At 39.2% G+C, this 20,186-nt stretch overlaps 1 protein-coding gene across 2 annotated transcripts in view; it reads left to right on the forward strand.

Moving 5' to 3' along the window:
- LOC134630749 (protein unc-13 homolog C) overlaps positions 1-8,770 on the forward strand; it is a 110,439-nt gene extending 101,669 nt beyond the window's left edge. For both annotated transcript variants that reach the window (XM_063478368.1, XM_063478360.1), the window contains 4 exons: positions 366-513; positions 3,271-3,363; positions 5,060-5,219; positions 7,135-8,770. In XM_063478368.1, the coding sequence (XP_063334438.1) occupies positions 366-513; positions 3,271-3,363; positions 5,060-5,219; positions 7,135-7,420 (687 nt within the window). In that variant the 3' untranslated portion in view covers positions 7,421-8,770. The remainder of the gene's footprint in view (positions 1-365; positions 514-3,270; positions 3,364-5,059; positions 5,220-7,134) is intronic.
- The last annotated feature ends 11,416 nt before the right edge of the window (positions 8,771-20,186 follow it).

Here is a 20,186-nt window from a genome sequence, read left to right on the forward strand (position 1 = left end):
ATCTTTTCTTAATAAGATCTCTCCATGGCCACTCTCCCATCTTCCATATGTAGGAGTGGTGACAGCATTTCAAAAGAATGCAAATCTTTGTGTGTACTCAGCTATCATGCTTATCAGCGCAAATGTGCATTAACCACCCAAGCAGGGGTTTCAGATTTAAATGCACAGTAATTAGACAGAAATGTGGCTATTACTGCTGTCTCTTGCCTGGTCTCCTGCTTGGAAAATGCATACTGTCCACATAATCTCAGGTTATTTCTCTGCCAACTGAAACTTGCTGATGTGTATGAACTCAACAGAGGATCACTTCCTGGAAAACATTCTTGGAGTCATCTGGAAGTTAACTCCTCTTTCTTTTCTTATAGCAATACTTCCATGCTGGAGGAAATGGCCTGAAGAAAACTTTCCTCGAAAAGAGCCCTGATATGAAGTCCCTCAAATATGCTCTCAGCCTTTACACTCAACCTACAGATGCCTTGATCAAGAAATATATATGCACCCAAACCTCTCAAGGTAAGCACCTAGCTAAGGTCAGGCTCAATTGGGTTTCAGTTTGGGAGGGAATGGAGTTATTTCAGCATTCAAATGCTGGAAAACCTTTGTCTTAAGAGCTATACTCTGTATTCTCTCTGCCTTGCTTGGGCAGCTTCACTTTTACAGAAAGCATCTATAAAAACACAGTGAGAGTGCCAGCAAAGGCGTGAAAAAAGACAGATTGGTCATTCTATTGTGAAGCTATATTTTAGTACCTAGGCAGAAGTGAATAAACATATTTTTATGACGACTGATTACACTTGTAGCAAAACAGTTTATTCACAACATATTTGTTGCTGTAATTTACAGTTAATATCTGATTTGTCTGCAACATTTCGGAGTTGTAATACTTTATTTAACCTTAACATTATGGTGTTTCCCATCAGTATTTACCCCATATATATTGCTGTAATTGTGTTCTGAAGATGCCTCTTTTTTACTTTATTTCCTATCAGCTTAAATGTGAACAGTGAACATTGCTGTAATCGCATTTATCTCATCACTGTAGGAGCACTGTGCCTCTTTCACTGTAAATAACTTTAAAAACAAACAAAGAGCAACAGTATCTTTGGCCTTTTCATCCTGTATGCTTAAGGGGCTTAATTGCTCTCATGCTCTTTTCCCTTCACTCTCTCATTAACAATGCATAAAAAACACTGTAAATCCATAAATTCTCTTTTGTGCAGTCTCCTCAGTCTTTCTTTCCGGCATCTCTGACACACTTGTATATGTTGTTGACTCATCTGTCTTTATTTGGATTTTTTTCTCTGTAATAAGGCGGAAATACCTTCAGGTATCCAGAGATGCTCAAAAGGGAATTCAACCCGGCAGGGCGTTGAAGCTTTAAGCTCCCGGTTCCCTCAGTGTGCTCAGCCTTGTAGAACACTGCATAGCAGGCAGCAGGAAACTGAAAGCCTGTAGGAAAAAGCTCGGCAGCCAGCAGGCCAACCAGCATTGCCGTTTTCCCTGAGTGGCAGATGGGCATAGATGCACAGTGTTTCGCTGTGTGCTATTTTCAGATTGCTCGATGAGTTTCTCTTCTTCCACCCGCGCTACATCTCTCATCCCATTCCAGCTCCACCCGCAATTTCACACCGTGTTTTTGCTTTTTATCTGAGGTGGCCTAATGTTCTGTCTTTAAGTGGAAGTAGTGAGCTGGTTGGGGTCAAAAATTAAAGAATGTGGAGATGATGCTTGATGTAGCACAGTGGACACAGTTTCATTAATCACCAACCCCTGTTGTGCTCTGAGAACGACATATTTAGACCACGGCATGTACCAGTTTAATCCTGCCAAGCCTGCTCTCGGAAGCATACATGTGTCTCTTTGTTGAGTGGGGGCTGAGGTTGTCTAGCTTACAGTAATCTCGCATGAATATTTTGCAGTTTTTTGGTTATGTAGTATTCGTGTGTTGAAATGTCACTCGGTGTAGGCTAAGCGTAATGTCTTGTTTGACAGTGGAAAAAATCTGGGAATTTAAGAGCAAGTCTTCGTCAATTAATGCAGACAACTCACCTTTCTTATCTGCATTTTCCTCACTTAATCTGATCCTAAGGCCTACTCACTGCCACCTTAGTTTTTATCTATCCCTGCTTTCTTTTATCTTCAACATGTACCATTTGTCTTCTTCACACTTTGAGCTTCCACGTCTCTCAGAATTCCTTTTCTAGTATCTGTTGAGTACACCGGTATATTTTTTTTCATAAATGCACAACATATCAAAATGTCTAATAGTTTTTACACTGATAGCTAAAGTGACCATGCAGTGGCATTGCTGTGTGTTCTCACAAGTTCAGGACTTCATTGTGCTGCAGTTTGTTTCTGCCTTCTCCATCGGCTTCCTGGGGCTTCATTACAATAAATCTCAAGGCTTGTTTCTTCATTACAAGCCACAACGGGTGCTGCATGTTTGGCATATATTGATTAGCTATTGGATCAGCATGCCTCTACATTAAGTAGTGTTCAACGTCTACTTGCTCCTGGCTGGCTTAAACATGAAGCAGCTGAAATGAACAGGGCTCCCTACATCAGACAGTATGTAACATGGTCAGCAATCCATTCTAATTGTTCATCTCTGACTGAGTGACACGTTAATGATGCTGCACAGCAACTGAGCAGAGTCCTCCTTTATATTCATGCATTCCCTTTGCCTCATCTATTTCCTTTCTATTGCATAGCGTTCATAGTGTGTTTCCATGGAGTTAAATCCAGTGTTTTCACTTGAGCTAAGACGTTGTTGATTTCAGCATGTAGAACATTATTTATTTAGTGGATTCCTTCACAACATGTGCCTTTTTCACGGCCCTCAAACCAGACAGATTATTTCATGTTTCTATTTTTTTTTTACTTGTTGTTATTCTTGTTTAGCCTGGAGCTAAAGGAAACTCTGGCTTTGCTTGCTACAGGGCTGCCATGAGAGTGAAAACAAGTCTACTCTCTTACTGTTTTCCTTAGGTCTGTTTTTTCTCTTTTAGTTCTGACACGCTCATGTGTTTATACACAGCTTTTTGGATCAATCTTTGGATTCACCAGGTACACAGATAGTTCTCTTCACAGTTTTGCATCTGTCCTCGCATCCTCTCTCTCTCTCTCTCTTTTTCGGTCTCCATCTCTTTTATTTCGGGTTCCTGATCTCTGTATTTCTCTCCCTGCTTCCTCTCTGCTGCTCCTCCATTCTTTCTGATTTTCATTACGCCTCTTTCCAATTCTCCTGTTGCTGTTTTGGTGTGTGTCCAGGTCAGTCATCCAACGGATCAGTGGGGGAGGTGTCGATGCAAGTGAATCTCATCTCTCACCCTGGCACTGGAGAGCACAAAGTCAGCGTGAAGGGTGAGCTTTTTCCTATACTCAAACCTGCTTTTTGTTATTTCTAGTCAAATCTGTTCACACCTGCAAATATTCACAAAAATCTATCTCATCTGTGCAAGTGGGCTACAGGGGCCATCAGCAGCACAGCTACATGTTTTTGGAGCGCCTTCAAAATCAGAGAATAAGGAAATTACCTTTTGATATGTTGCTTCTTATTGTAATTAAATAGAAAATCAGGTGTTTTATGCATGACAGTGTCGGGATTGATGCAGTATTGTCATATTTGTAATAGCTGTTGTTGTCGATTCCACTAGGTAATATAGGTATTATTCAGTCATTCTTCTAAGCTTTCAAATGACCGTGCATATTTGGAGTCAACCAGAGTTTGCACTTGACCTTATTTCCCATTAACTTTTTAAGCAGTTCCATGCAATTTCACAAGGGGCAATAGTTTTGGCCTTTATGTGTGTCTCCTGTTTAAGTGTTAGTAACATTCTTCTTCTATGTTGTGTTGTTTCATGATTGTTGGCAAACAGCTTATAGATACATTATCACCACCTTCTGGTAGTAGTAGAGCATTGCATACTACAAGACTGATAAAAACAAAGGAAATTTTATTACGTAATCAAACTTAAGCAAAAGACAACTAATTCAGTTGTTATTTGATCATCCAAATTTAATTACCTTACTCTTTAATAGTTTAATTCTTTCAAATCGACTGCATTTGCCAGTATGATTTTTTTTTAAAAACAATGCACCTGAAAAGCCTTTTACCAAAACGGGGTCCTAAAACTGCATTGTTATCCCTGCAAGTTATACTTCTATTGTACTTCAAAATTACATCCCGCTAGAGCACCAAACAAAGTCACTTTAATTAGGGGATAGGTAAAAAAAAAAAAAAATTAATACTTGTATACTGTAATAACTATAAATTGGAAAATACATAGGTCTGCTACTACACAGGTAAGACAAGTCAAGTTCAGCTATATATGTACAGCTGGCTCAAAGGTTGGCTGTTTATTAGTTCTTTGCTGGCCCCCTCTTTATCATTACAAAATTTCTCCAGAGATTTCTTTCTTTTAATTCACTGTGAGCCTCCTTATTTCCTTACAGTGTCTCTAAACCTGCCTCCCCCCAAAAGCACCATAGGCATTAGAGAAACTAAAAACATGAGAGCACAGCAACAATGTTTTCACAAACAGGAAAAGCCATCATTACACGAGTCACAGTTTAGCTTTTGATTAAATTTTTTTCTGCATTTCCTGGATTTAAATTTGGCAGCTCGCACAGAAAATCCAGCATGCTGCCACAGCATTATGGTTTACTGACGCTGCATGTCAGTCGATGTCTCTGGTCTTCTTCACTGTGGATTTACTCGTTATTTGAATTTCAGTGCAGAAGAGTGAGTATGAAAAGAAATCTTTGCAGGTTGATTCATAGGCACTAACACGCAGGGATGTTTACCATTAATGCTGCAGATAGCTGGAAATGTTTCTGTTATCAGGCTCTGTTATGCTTGCTCCGACAGTATCTCAGTTTAACGTGACATTTTCTACATTTAGCCGTTTATCTGTGGGAACAAGATAAATACAGGTCCAAAAATAGAAACTGAGCTTGGAATACACTATCTTTTTTGGCAGAATTAGTGGACTTTCCTTTCTTGTACCTGTGTCCATGTCGTAATGAATGAGATTATTATTTCCTCTGCGTTTCTCAGTGGTCGGCGTGAACAACCTCATCTGGCAAACCAACGCCATGTTCCGACCATTTGTAGAAGTCAATGCTGTGGGTCCACATCTGGCTGACAAGAAACGCAAATTCAGCACCAAGACCAAGAATAACAATTGGTCACCAAAGTACAATGAAACATTCCAGTAGTAAGTATCTGTGTCCTCCTCGTCAGTTAAAGAAGTGAATAAAATTGTGAGCAAAGTTGTAATATTCTTTAATTTAGTGTCAGTTTTTCTATTACTGTCATTAATAATAATATACTTCATATATTTGCTTTTAAATTAGAATTCAGTGTGCTATCTGCAAACTACAAACACAAAGTGTAAATAAAATATGGATGCATCCTGGAACTGTAAGGTCACCTATTGTTTTGTGGTCTACTCTTTCAAAAGATATTTTTGTCATTGCTACTTTGTTTGGACAACAGGTCTCAGTATTAAGTTATCAAATAGCAAATGTTAACTAGCCTAGATAACTAGGGTGCATCTATATACAATATAAAAGATAGCTGGAGCTTTGAGGTCTGTAAAGAGAAGCCAGTGCTGAAGCCCCTGAAACCTGCATGATTTTTAATGGCCAGCACGGGATAACTCCTCTGTTTGCACAAAGATTCTTGTTATACAGAGGTGTAAGGGAACTTAGCCCTTGGCTCCCTTGCTCAAGGACCTCAGTCAACACTTTCGGGAGGACTTCATGTCCTCGATTGCTAGTTTCCAATCATACTGAAAAGACCATGAAGCCCATTTGATAAATCATGGTCAATCTAAGATTCAGAAAAGATAATGGATGACTAATAACTTACAATTTACAACTTGAGCAGCAATGAGCAGCCAGTGTCCCTCAGTTTCTCTGTCAGATACACTATGTGTTAGTCATGTCCATCACAGTGGCTATATCTTTTATATACTATATTTCTACATTACACAGTGACGAATGCTAATAATTTGTCCAAAATTTACATAATGAAAAATGTTACTTTTGTTGCACAGTCTATCAGTAAAATGAACTACACAGTGAGCCATATTATTTATCAGGTTTTTCCTTTTTAAACTGAACGCCAGAATGACAGTCCTGTCCCAGTTCAGTCCACACCATCAGTCATCTATAATAATAAAAATGTCCCATGTAGGGGAAATAAGCTGCAGAGACACCAAAACAAAAACAAAAAAACAAGTTCCAGGTTCTACGTGTTTATTTCTGTTTTAAAGTTGGGCACTTCAGGTCTCAGGTGGCTATTCAACAAACTGCAGTTTTTGGCACATTACCTTCATTTTTAACAACTGAGATTGCTGCACACTACAAAGAAAGCAGCAGAAATCTATATGCTTAATAGTACCTGTAACACCTTAATTTTCTAACCTTAGAATGTACATTATTAAGCAGCACATCTATTTTTGTAATAAAAGCAAATCAAGCAACTGTTTTAGCGTGACAATTTTAAGCATTGTATTTCTCAGAGTCAGGCCCACTCAACCAAGTCATAGATCTGGAGTGATCTTAGCGTTAGCAGCACACATTGTGATGAATGGAAGCACAGTGCAGTCTGCATATATATTCACCCCAAGCATTGTCATTTGAATTTCAAGAAGCCACAGGTTTCTGTGGATAATTAGAAAAAAGCCTAAAAAAAGCTCAGAATAATTGCTCTTTTGAATAGATACATTAATTTCCCTCACAAAACATGATTGGGTTTCTCATGATTGCCACACATACAGTAAGGAGGCTTTTCACTGTGGAAATGTCACCATGCCAGACTTGTTTACTGACAGGCTATATTCAGCTGTAAACAAAGCCAAATGTCAGCAGTTCGTTCACATTCTTGTACAGTTCCTGACAGGAACACTCTTATTAAGCTTATATGATAATAGGAAAAAAGTGCATTCAGGTTAGTTTCATGTACTTTTAAGTGACACTTAGACACCCTCTCACTGCCTGTGATGTAAATTTTCATTACCCATGATGGTTGTTTTAAAAGTAGGATTTAGGACTACTTTTTAATTCTGTTCATGTCTAATTTTTTTCTAAGTCACACCCCAACCTCATCCTTGTCATTTTTCTCAGTGTTCTGAGTAACGAACACGGTCCAGAGGCCTATGAGCTCCATGTCTCAGTGAAGGACTACTGCTTTGCCCGTGAGGACCGCATCATCGGCATGACCGTCATCCCTCTCAGAGAGCTGGCAGACAAGGGCAGCTGCACCGCCTGCTACCCGCTGGTGAAGAGCATCTCCATGGACGAAACGGGCATCACCATCATGAGGATACTCTCTCAAAGGACCAACGACGAGGTGGCCAAAGAGTTTGTGCGTCTCAAGACAGACACACGCTCGACGGAGGAAGTGTCATAACGTGGAGCAAAAAAAAAAAACCCCACAGTATTAAATGAGTTGTGTTGTCTTAGGTAAACGATAGCGAGGGAAAGATGGAAGACGAGAAAGAGCGGTAGCAACAGTTGTTCTTTCGGGATAGAGGATCACTCAGAAGGAGAATAAGATTGTCCAAAGAGAAATGGAGGAGGCCCAAATATGGCGAGGCAGCAAAGAGAGAGAGCGAGAGAAAGTTGTGTTTGTTTGTTTGTTTTTGTGCATGTGCGTAAAACATCTGTTGGAATGTTCATTTTAAAACTACAGTATGTACAAGTGTTTACTTACCGTATGCTTACTATTAAGTACTATATTCTACGAGTTATGTTAATGAGACATGATACCTTTTGTACAACATTAGTCTTTTTGAACAGAGATTTGTTCCAATAAAGTGCCAAACCAGTGGAAAAAAAAGAACAAAATCAACGTATATGAATTATGGTGAACTTAGTATGTTTGAAATTTGCTCGATTATTTTGTCCGGTGTAAGTCATTTTCTGACCATGTGGCGTTTCGATTGTTGCAAATTCGTTCATTTTGCACCCTCGTTTTTTGGCCTCACGTGCTTCCACACAGCACTGTTGTGCATGTCCTCTTCTCGGTCATGTCTCTCCCATGATTCCACAGTGACCGCCGAGCAGGGTCCTGTCCCCTTGCCTTCAAACTGTTTGTATTTTAAGTCGACCTGAAAATAGACCATGTTTTTTTAAATGGCGATGACTGCTATCTAAACCTTCATAGGTGTTTGTAATTTTATAACCATGACAACAATGACGACAGCCTCCAGTGCTAACAGTCCTAGCAGAAAGGATGGAAATGTTTTCTTTTTCTTTGGCTTTTTGTTCTTTGTTTTTCTGCCATCGGCTTCCAACCTTTCTGAATGACCACTGTGAACATGAGCTTTGGAAGGCAAGCTTACATGACATTGCTGACAGTTTGATATTATTGTTTCATATTTTTCCGATAACTTTGTTCCTGATAAACTGCCAAAGTTATATAAAGTATTTGTACAAAAGCAATCCATTACATGTATGAAGATATATATGTACATGTGATCTTTACTTTTTCAATGCTTAATATTTGATTGTTGATAGGGTGGTACTAAGATTTTATTTTTTTTATTTCATGTGAAGCTGTTAACCGATACGAAAGTTGCACATGTTACTTTACACATTAGTTTTATCAGCTTCTGTCATTGGAATTATTTTTCTTCATAAAGGAAAGAGTCTAACATTTGGTAAATATGCAACATTCCTATGTATTGCACTGATGGCGAATTGTATGTCATGTAAATATATTTAGTGAGATATTGTACAAAAGTCTACTTTTCTTCTATGTGCATAAAGTATGTGCAAATGTGTTAAAACATCCGGGTCCTTTTGGAAATTGTCCAGTAAGCTTCCCTTTTATCCATCATAACCACCATGGAAATTACGTTACCCCTTAAAGGGCTTCTGCATGCATTTTATTTCGCAGTCAACAAAGGAACAAACTTAATGGAGCTGACTCTGAGATATTTTTATATCCGTAACACACTTTTTTATAAAACTCATAACATGATGCCTACAGTATCCACAATGCAACTCAACTGCCTAAATTAAAACTAAATACATCCTTTCTAAAACAGCCAAGTGTGTGGCATAAAGGTCTGGTGGAACAGAGATGCCAAAGATTCTTTTTGCATAAAAAAGTTTAGAAATCATAATTCGTTACATCAGAATATGTCACCATATCTCTCACGGATAAAAGAAAAAGTAATAAAGTGATAAACACAAATAGACCATTTAAAAATAACCATTTCTGTGTAAGTGAGGCCATAAACTAACCGTCTTGGTCATTTTATTCTATAAACAGCTTGGTTACTTGAGGGCTAAATACTGACGCAGTGGCTACATTCAGTCTTTTCCTTGTCCAGCTTGTCATGTGTGTTTTGGCAGAGAACTAGGTATATTCATAAATTTAACAGTTGCAGAGCTATCATGCTGTTTAAAGGGACAGTCCTCAACTGTGTACTCAGACACAGTCACCAATGAGGGAGAAACAACTGCTACTAAACTACTACAGTGAAAGCAGATCTTTTCTGAAGATTTGGTATGGCGCCTTATAGGAGAGGTATATTTTTAACTCCTCCTCATAGGTGCAGGCACAGCTGGAAGCATTATGTTTTAAAAGTCCAGCTCTAATGAATGTGATATTTACTGAGGGAACTTCTTCAAATTTGGCACAAATGGCAAATGTTCTGATATTAGCTCATTAGAACTTGGTGGTTAAAGATCAACTCCCAAATTCATTTAACAATTCATATTAAGGTCAATTTCACACAATTTTTTATAATAATATTGAAGTCATGAAGTTATGATGCCGATACCAAAATATCAGAGGTCAGCATCCAGTGACAATAACATCAGCATGTACTGTCCCCATTTCAAGGAGTCATGAAGCACATTTATGGCAGCACTGATATCAGTCAGACTTGTAATACTGAAGTTCCATTTTACATTAGTACTTTTTTACTGAATTCCCTTTAACTGTTTAATACATAAAATGGATCTGGACAGGAATGGATGTTAATTGGAACCATGCAAAGGCATACAGCCATGAGGCAGGGGTTCTAGTTTAAACAAATGGGAGACCTAAAAGTATGATTTTCATGGTGATGGGTTTCAAAGTTGAGAGCTACACTTTGCTGCCAATTGAAAGTTTCAAGGCCTTCTTCACATTCTCCCTACCTACTATACAGACTTCAGGTTGACGTTTGCACACGGCAGAGTTACAAAGCTGACACGTGATTAAAGATATACACCCTTCTCATCATTTTTCTTTAAAAACACCTTCAAATCCTCCCACACAGCATGAAGACTTTACTTTGTATTTCATGGTGCGTGAGATGAGTGTTTTCAGATCTGTTATGCTCTACTTACTTGACACCCACAAGAAGAATCGCACATCTAGAGGAAATCATCTCACTAAAGCATGTCACTTGGCAAACCCATAATGCCATATTTATGCATTTATCTGTGGGCTATCTGTATTTCTGTCTTATATGACATGGGAAAGACGTAAAAGAAGCTCCATACTGTATAACTGTCATTCAAAAGGACACACAATTATGCTTTTGAAAAACTACCTCTGATTATTCTTGACTAAGCCGGTCCCTTGGTCAAAAGCCCACACAGTGCATCTAATCGCCTGGAACCAGAACATAAGAGGGCTACGCAAAGTAAGTCCATTTGTCAGTGTCACACTTTTCTTGAAATCTGTAGTTCAGTTATACGGGAATGGCCAAAGAAAGAAATATGTAAGAGGTATCAAGGGACATACAAAGGATAGAGAAATAAAGATAAAGAGTGAAGAATGTCAGGAAATGGGAATATGCAGAGGTTATTTTTAGAGCTAGAGCTTTTCTATTATACATTTAGAAGATCAATAAAATTCTTTCACATGGACGTGGTGACACTTTGTGTTTGAAAAATAACATATACTTCCCCACTGGGAGTTCATTACTCATTAATAATGACGCATTTATGATTTTTATGTCTTGTAGCATTCTTTATGGATACTATTTTTAGCTAGCTAAATATTGCTAGTAAGTTAAAAACTGTGAGAAGCTGAGAATGTAGTCTTTACAAACTAAAATTGATCATATTCCCTAAAAACAACTATAAGATGCCTTTTAAATTAAAAGGCATCTTATAGTTGTATAATATACTGGAGCTAATAGTTTGATGTCACAAAGTTTTTGTTTTAAAAGTGTGTCTGAAATGTTGCAGGAAATTTCATCATTATCTTCTAAAATAAAGTGCAAATGATCCCATTCTCCACCTCACCTGAAACTATGTCTAAATTTTTTTAAAGAAGACTTCCATCATTGAAACTATTCCAGTCATGCCAGATTATTTTCTCTCCATGTAACCAAAGAAACAAGAAGAAGAGGAAGGAGGAAAAATTAGAGGGGTAAAATGTGTCAGGGAAGGAAAACACTGCTGCTTTCACTTATATGAAACAGTAACCTCACTCATCCTACAGTGGAGCTATCAAGATGTAAAATACACATGCACAACTTTGACCGCTCATTTACATACTGCCAGCCCCTCCAGGGAATTTTGGATGATCTGCAGCTTGCTGCAAAACACGAACTGATGCTCTGTGAGAAAGTGGTAGATATAATTTATGGCAAGATCATGACTTTCTTGTTGGATTAAATCGGTGAAAATACAGGCTAAATGTATTCCAGGCACGACTAATTGAGCAGGTGACAGGTGGGTAAAACAGCAGTAAAGATCAGCAAGAGCAGGATATATTTTCCAGTTCACAGAAACAGATTCATCTGTGGGATAATGTAATGCTGCCAGCTGTTATATATGAGTGACAGCCTGGCAGGCATGAAGAATCCAACCTGGACTTGTGTGTGTCCTTCAAAGCAATCCTCCCCAGTTTGTTCTTCAGGGGGAAATTGATACAGCTCCCCTTTAGGGAAGGATTGTTCACTCACAGCATGGATTTTGTTTTTAAATCAGACAGAAGATCCAAAATGAAGTGATTCTAACCTTTTGGCACACTGTATACTAAAAGAGTTAATTCATGATACAAACTTTCTAAAATGACTTTATATTGCTAGAAATACAACTTCACCATGATCTGTAAAACATAAATTAAAGGCAATACTGCACTACAGCACAAAATAAAAATATGAGTCAGTACTATAAAGTATAGTTAAACAGAAAAGGGGAGCAAATGAGTCCTCCCAGGGGAAATGCTTATTTAAATATTTATCATTCTAGTTTGTATGAATGCAAACTAAGCTCAATATGTTACTGAAGGCATGTCTGTGAATAAATTTAGCTATTTTGATCTTAATGTTCCAAACATTATGTAGCCCCCAGGGTAAATAAGATTTGGATGTATTTTGTCATTAGTTCTGAGCTCACTGTTTGTTGCAAACCTATAAGGAATTCTGAGAAATACTTGATGCCCATCATATTCAGATATTAGATCTTTAATCAGGGAAACCTGTAAGAGCTTGGAATTTGTATGTACAGGGAAAACAATAGTAGCTATTAGTATATTTAATAAAGTCATCTATATTTTATCTTCATACCATGAACGATTGCAGGCCTTCAGGCACATGGGTCAAGATCTGCCCCTCTTAATGACCAGAAATAGCTACATGAAATTCTCAAGACTGAAAGACACATTTTAGCCACATTTTAGTGCTTTTGTCCAGAACTTGGTAAATGTTGTTGAAGTACCGCAGCCTGCTCCCGATGCATAGCGGCTAGCTCCACCTGCATTTTCGCCAGCGTTTCCACTGACTGAACCAATGACACGAGTGTTCATCATTTCACAACTGGGTTTTCGGCACAACTTGTAAAACACCCAGCCGCTCACAGCATTGCAAGCCATGTGAATTTATCCACAAATAGAATTTTAGCCATTAGAGAAAAAATTACTCAAAATCATCTCACAGACGTAACATTATGTACAGCTACTTTCAGTACCACTGATATTTATTTGGAGTCTTTTTCTCTAATAGATCTTTCTAAATTAACTTCAGTAATTACTTCCTTCAAACCATTAATGTGTCTTTTAGACCCCATTCCTACAAGTCTGCTCAAAGAGGTCCTACTCATCTCTATGGATGTCCTGCTAGACCTCAGTGCAGCGGTTGATACTGTTGACCATAATATTTTATTAGAGCGATTAGAGCATGCTGTAGGTATTACAGGTATTGCGCTGCAGTAGTTCGATATCTATCTAAAGACTCTATCTATACTCCAATTTGTTCATGTAAACAGAGAATCCTCTTCATACACTAAGGTTATTTATGGAGTTCCACAGGGTTTTGTGCTGGGACCATTTCTGTTTACATTATACATGCTTCGCTTAGGCACTATCATCAGAAGACATAGTATACATTTTCATGACACAAAACTTTAACTATCCATGAAGCCAGATAACACACACCAATTTGTAAAACTGCATAACTGTCTTAAAGATATAAAGACATGGATGACCTCTAACTTTCTGCTTCTAAATTCAAATAAAACTGAGGTTATTGTACTTAGCCCTAAAAATCTTAGAAATATGGTATCTAACTAGATTCTTACTCTGGGCGGCATTACCTTGGCCTCCAGTAACACTGTAAAGAATCTTGGAGTCATTTTTGACCAGGATATATCCCTCAATGCACATTAAACAAATGCATAGGACTGTTTTCTTCTATTTGCGCAATATCTCTAAAATGTTAAACATCCTGTCTCAGAGTGACGCTGAAAAACTAGTTCATGCATTTACTACTTCTAGGCTGGACTACTGTAATTCTTTATTATCAGGATGTCCCAAAAACTCCCTGAAAAGCTTTCAGTTAATACAAAATGCTGCAGCAAAAGTACTGACAGGGACTCTTATATTGGCTTCCCTTCATTGGCTCCCTGTTAAATCCAGAATTAAATTCAAAATCCTGCTCTTCACATACAAGGTCTTAAATAATCAGGCCCCATCTTATCTTAATGACCTGGTAGTACCGTATCATCCCATTAGAGCACTTCCCTCTCGCACTGCAGGCTTACTTGTTGTTCCTAGAGTATTTAAAAGTAGAATGGGAGCAGAGCCTTCAGTTTTCAGTCACCTCTTCTGTGAAAACTGCTTCCAATTTGGTTTCTAAAGACAGACACTATCTCTACTATCTCTAAGATTAAGCTTAAAACTTTCCTCTTTGCTAAAGCATATAGTTAGGGCTGGATCATGTGACCCTTAATCCTCCCATAGTTATGCTGCAGTAGGTGCAGGCTGCTGGGGGATTCCCATGATGCATTGAGTATTTCTTCTTCATTCACCTTTCTCACTCACTATGTGTTAATAGACCTCTCTGCATTGAATCATACTTGTTATTAATCTCTGGCTCTCTTCCACATCATGTCTTTTGTCCTGTCTTCCTCCGATCACCGGTTGGGGTGAACCGGTGGCCGCCCCTCCCCAAGCCTGGTTCTGCTGGAGTTTTCTTTCTGTCAAAAGGGAGTTTTTCCTTCCCATTATCGCCAAAGTGCTTGCTCATAGGGCATCATATCATTCTTGGGGTTTTCTCTGTATGTAATATTGTAGGCCCTATGTAGGGTCTACCTTACAATACAAAGCACCTTGAAGTGACTGTTGTTGTGATTTGGTGCTGTATAAAAAAAATTGAAATGAATTAAATGGAGTGTTTATTTACAGTGTTTGGCACTTTTACGTTCGCACAGCTTTCCAGCTGCCTCCTTCAGTTCAGCACACCATGCAGCTCTCCCATCAGGTCTCGGCATCCTACTCAAATAGTGAAGGCATAATTAGATGATGAAAATCTGCTGTGTTGGTCAGTCTCCCCTGACACCACACCCTGAACCCATTGCTTCCCCCCCCCCCCCCCCGCAGCCCAGCAAATAACTGCACCCTACACAGCCAGTGCGAATCTGTTTGCACAATCACAAGCCTAATTTTCCCTATCAGCCTTGGGTGGATGCGGACACTCCCTTATATTAGCGTTTGCATCCAAAATTGTTGGATGTGCAACAAGTTATCAAATATGGCAATTAAAAAACATAAAGAGTAAAGAGTACTTTCATTGAATGTGAAACTGAGATGCTTGCCAGAGAAGAGAAGAAAACAATTTAAAAAAAATTTGATCACCTTACTGTTTAAATAACAACCACAAAAGGTGGAAAAAAAATAAGTAGATTACCAATTCTGCAAGTTCAGAGCAAACAACACAGGCAGAAGCTAAAAGATGTGACAAAATTTCATACATATTAAACAGAAAAAAGAAATTCAATCTTGGTTATTTTTTAATCTCCATGTCAGTATATGAGGCTTGAATCGCTTTAAAACATGTGAAAAGACAATGAAGTCTGCATATTCTTCCCACACATTCTTCTTTATAAATCACAGTTCATGTGTACATCTAGCCTCTGTTCTTTATCTGACAAAAAGGTGAATACGGTGCAAGTTATATTTGCATTAATTACATTTAAAATGTAGAGACTCATTTTGTAGTCTCTTTTTTGAAAGCAGCATTTAGCGGTGGGATCCACTCTTAGCTCATCAAGTATCGGTGTGACAAGATGTCCAGATCTCTGCCCCACTTCTCCCTATGGTTTCCCTCTCTCCATTACTGGTGCCTGGTGATTCTCCTTTACTCCTCTCATCGCATTAATAAATCATCAGCAACATTTGTCCAGGGAGGTGCTTGTATCTGTTGTAAGAAAGGTAACATTGTGTGACCTGCATGTGGATGCACTGTTGCTCTCTTGTGTCCCCATGAACTATATATATATGAAATGCACCTAAATATGTGTTTTTGTGTGTGTCCTATGGGTACACTCTGGCCATGCCCTTTCTCCCTAACCAATCTGGCAGAGTGTAATTACAACTCCATGTCTCAGTGGGCACAGGGAGCCTGCTCCTCCTTATGCCATTAAACAGAGGAAAACAAGTCTACAGCCGCAATGGGGAATGAGAGTCTGCCACTGAGGCACTGAGGAGGACACTATACTCGTTGAACATTAAGTGACCACCATAGAGGCACAATGTAGGGTCTAATGGACATTAGACACAGCACGGCATTGCTGCAGTGACCTCTGTAACATTATGCAGGATAACAGCTTTGATAGATCAGATGTTGACGTGAACTATGACTCTGGGCAGTCAACCGTTAGCATGTAGTCAGCTCAAACAATTCAGTAATTGCTTCTGCTGGTTGACAGCTTTATAGCAAACACACATGACAGGAAAGGAGGGGGGAAAATAATTTATTTCCTTCTGTGATACATTCATCTGGATGTAGTTTACAGTTCACTGCGCACAATTTCATTTTGCAGCTTTTGATTAAAAAGAAGTGTCTGGATCTAGAATCTGGTCACCAGATCACTCAATGGCAAATATATAACTGTGATTTGACAAATCATTACATTTTAAAGCTGGGAGCTGTCCTATCTCTATAAAACAGTTTCACAAATACCACAAATTGAAACTAGCTTAGTGGGGTCTCTGAACAGTAAATATCTACTGTCTACTGTTTGTTCCAAAACCGCAAGGCCCCTGAATCATTTATGTGGTTTCCTTAAATACTTTGCAGGCTTTATTTAAAAGTTATATAAATTCTCTCCCTCTTTGTGGCTCATTTTTATCTTTTGGGTTGTTTTTTTTTGCCTGGCACATCCTAAACTGAGGAATGTTTCTGCCTCTGTCTACACTGGGCCACTGAAAAAAACAGCTAAACATTCCTTCCTCATAAATCACCTGCATGATTTCAAAGAGAGAACAAAGGACATGGCTAGCACAGCAAATATCTGTCCCACTCCATCTTTACCTCATGGGAGACCACGGAAAGCCTCTTGGCCTGCTACCCTACACACTATATAGCTTTTTTTCCCCTTACTGCTGCTTTCTCTTACTTGAGTGGATGCAGTAACCTTCAAGGGATGGTTTTCATTTTATAGGCCAATAGGAGTCTGTACCCACCAACAAGAGATTTAATGAAATGCTCAAACCCTATGGTTTAGGGCTTTCTTCTGTTAGTGAATTTGGATACCTTTGTGCACAGGATGAGGCTTGTGTGACAGCCCCTTACCATTTACTTTAATCTATGTGAAACAATGCTTTAAGGGTGCTGAGAGCTCAGTACGCTGCAGGTAGTGGGTCTGAATGAAGGAGGGATTGAGCAAGGCCATCTGTCCGTGTGTAATTACAGCTTTGGGCCTCAGTTGGATCCCACTCTCCTCAGTCTGAATGCTAGGCAGCCTGACCAACCTGTAGCCTGGCTGAGAGGTAATGCTGGCTTTGTCCACTTAACTACAGCTTACATGGCTGCAGGTCAGGAGGCAGCTCTCTAGCTCATTTGATATGAGCATGAGGTTTATAATTTAAGACAAGCCACAGTGTCACAACAAGTTGATTTATGTGCCTTTTTCCCATGACAAATTAGTTATTTATACTTGTTCTCCACCCATGATTTTTATAATGTATAATCCCACATAAAAGTTTGTGTAGCATTAGGGCCTGGCATGTTAAATGGATATAGCATGCCACTTGTATGCATGTCCTACCTCACAAATCCACCATCAGTGTGACATAGCTTCGTAGAGTTGAGCATAATCTTTTATGCAAGCACTCATCCTTAGCTGCTATACAGTGACAGTTTTTCTATTAATCATAATCACTCGAACAGCACCACCTTTGACACTACATGCTCTGTTGTATTTGCCAATTTGCCAAGTGACACATGTGAAATGTCTATGTATATTTATGTACAGGGTTAAATGTGTATTTATAAATGTATCTTTTTGCGTGTGTGTGTTTGTGTGTGACATTTGCAATTTGGGCAAGTTGTCAGACTTGCAAATATCAGCAGTGACAGAATTTAAGATGAACAGCCTTCCTGTTGCTTCAGCTCTGACCATCAATAACCAGGGAGTGTTGTACTTCACAGTTGGAAGGCAGCTATGTTTCAATTTCAACATTAGGTCACCACAGTCTGGCCCTGTTTTTGTCCAGACTGCAGAGGGTGGAGGAAAGCCCTCTGGCAGATGGTCAGAGAGAGGGGTTTCATCCCTTTCCACCAAACTGCTTAAGTGTCTGTGCTTCTCTAAATGGACATGTGGCATTACTGCATCCCAGGCCATTCATTATACTCTACAACATGTCTATTTCCACATGACAAAAACTAGCACCCTGAAGCAAAGTAGAAGACACTGACAAGTTTGATTCTGTACAAAATTTTGTATGGTGTTTTTCTGCAAGTGTCCCATAAGAAAGTGTTTTTAAGTGGAATTTTCTACATGAATAGAATTAAACCACATATAAAAATATTTAGCTTTTTTGCATTTGTAGCTGATGACTGGTTCCAATCGGTATAAATGGCATTTATCACCCTTATGAATGATTCACTCCCAATGGTAATTGCTTTATTTACAAGCTTAACTCGGGATCTGAGTTAAACACACAGTCCCATAGTCACGCCTGCTATTATGGAAGTAGAGACTGGGGAGGAGGTGATGACTTGCCCATCACTGGGGGTGAAGTCACAGATGTGCTTAAACAACAGCACAGTGACAGGGCCCCTGAGGTGGATGAGATTGGTACTGAGTTCCTGAAGACTCAGGGCCAACCTCATCTACCAATTACATGTGTTTTGAGGACATGAAGAAGGCATTTGACCAGGTTCCTTCCTGTGGAAGGTGCCAGTAATTCCTGGTACAACCATAGCAAGTTGGTTCGTATTGTTGGCAATAAGTCTGGCTCATTTCTGGTGGGTGTTGGACTTGAAGGGCTGCCCTTTGTCACTGATTCTGTTAATAGTTTTTATAGATAGAATATCTAGGTGTAGGCAAATATAAAGGGTCTCCACTTTGGAAGCCTCAGGATTTCATCTATCTTTTTTGCAGATGATGTGGTTCTGCTGGTGTCAAGCAGCAGGTATGAAAATAACCTCCAAGTCTGAGACCATGATTTGCAGCCAGAAAGGAATGGAGTGCCCACTCCAGCTATGGGACAAGTTATTACCCCAAGTGGAAGAGTTGAAGTATCTCTTAGTTTCCTAAGCAGGTGAGGGAAGAGTGGAACGCAAGATTGACAGACAGATTGGGGTGGTGTCTGCAGTTATGCAGAAGCTGTACTGATCTGTTGTAGTGAAGAGAGAGTTAAGCATAAAACCGAAGCTGTCAGTTTACCGGTCATTCTATGTTCCTATCCTCACTAAGTCAAGAGCTCTGGGTAGTGACCGAAAGAATGGGATTGCATATACAAGTGGTAGACATGAGTTTCCTTCAGAAGGACTTGGAGCAGAGCCGTTGTTAATCCATATTGAAAGGAGTCGATGGTTTGGGCATCTGACTATGATGCCTCCTGGATGCTACATGAGGTATTCTGGGCATTTCCTTCCAAGAGGAGGCCCCAGGACAGACCCAGGACTTTCTGTAGAGATTATATCTTTTGGCTGGCTTGGATACGTTTGGTGTCGTCGTGTCCCCCCCCCCACCCCCCGGATGAGCTGGAGGAGGTTGCTGGGGAGAAGGAAGACTGGGCTTCTTTGCAGACTGCTGTCCCCGTGACCAGTCAGCTTTGCATTGGTAACTTTTATTTGCTTTTCATCTCTAGAAGTTCATGGTCTCTGAATACTACTATGCAACTGCTCTCTATGTGTACGTCTATGGGAAACATGAAGTCAAAATGCATTCAATACAATTTTATTCATATAACAAACTTTTATACTTGTATCGAAAAGCACATCAATTTCATAAAGTCGCAAACAGCAAGAGGTCAAGCTAGGTAAAGTTTACCAAGAATAAATATATGGAATCTACCAGCAGTTTTTACCCTGAAGAGACAAAAATGCAAACATCAATACATGCAACAGTATGTGAGGCATTTCTTGGTGAACTGAGAGGCACTATAATAAAAAGAAGGTATGAGTTAATGGAACTATCCATCCATTAGGTGCGACAATGATACTCACCTATTGACTTTCTTGCTGCACTGTCAGTGATACACAGGTGCATAGCCTGAAGTCACACGCAGATAAGCACATGCAATCTGACTCTTTTTTCCTTTATTGTCACTCTAGGCAAGACACAGAAATCTATCTGCTATACACATAATGTTAGACAAAGCATGGGTATTCCAATTCCCTCCTATTGCCTAGGTAACCTTCTATTATATTTACTACCAGGTCATGTGTTAATCAACAGTACACTCTCATTGATAGGCACTTTAGTTGAGAAAA

This window comes from Pelmatolapia mariae, linkage group LG1 (assembly GCF_036321145.2).
Source record: "Pelmatolapia mariae isolate MD_Pm_ZW linkage group LG1, Pm_UMD_F_2, whole genome shotgun sequence".
NCBI classification, from domain to species: domain Eukaryota; kingdom Metazoa; phylum Chordata; class Actinopteri; order Cichliformes; family Cichlidae; genus Pelmatolapia; species Pelmatolapia mariae.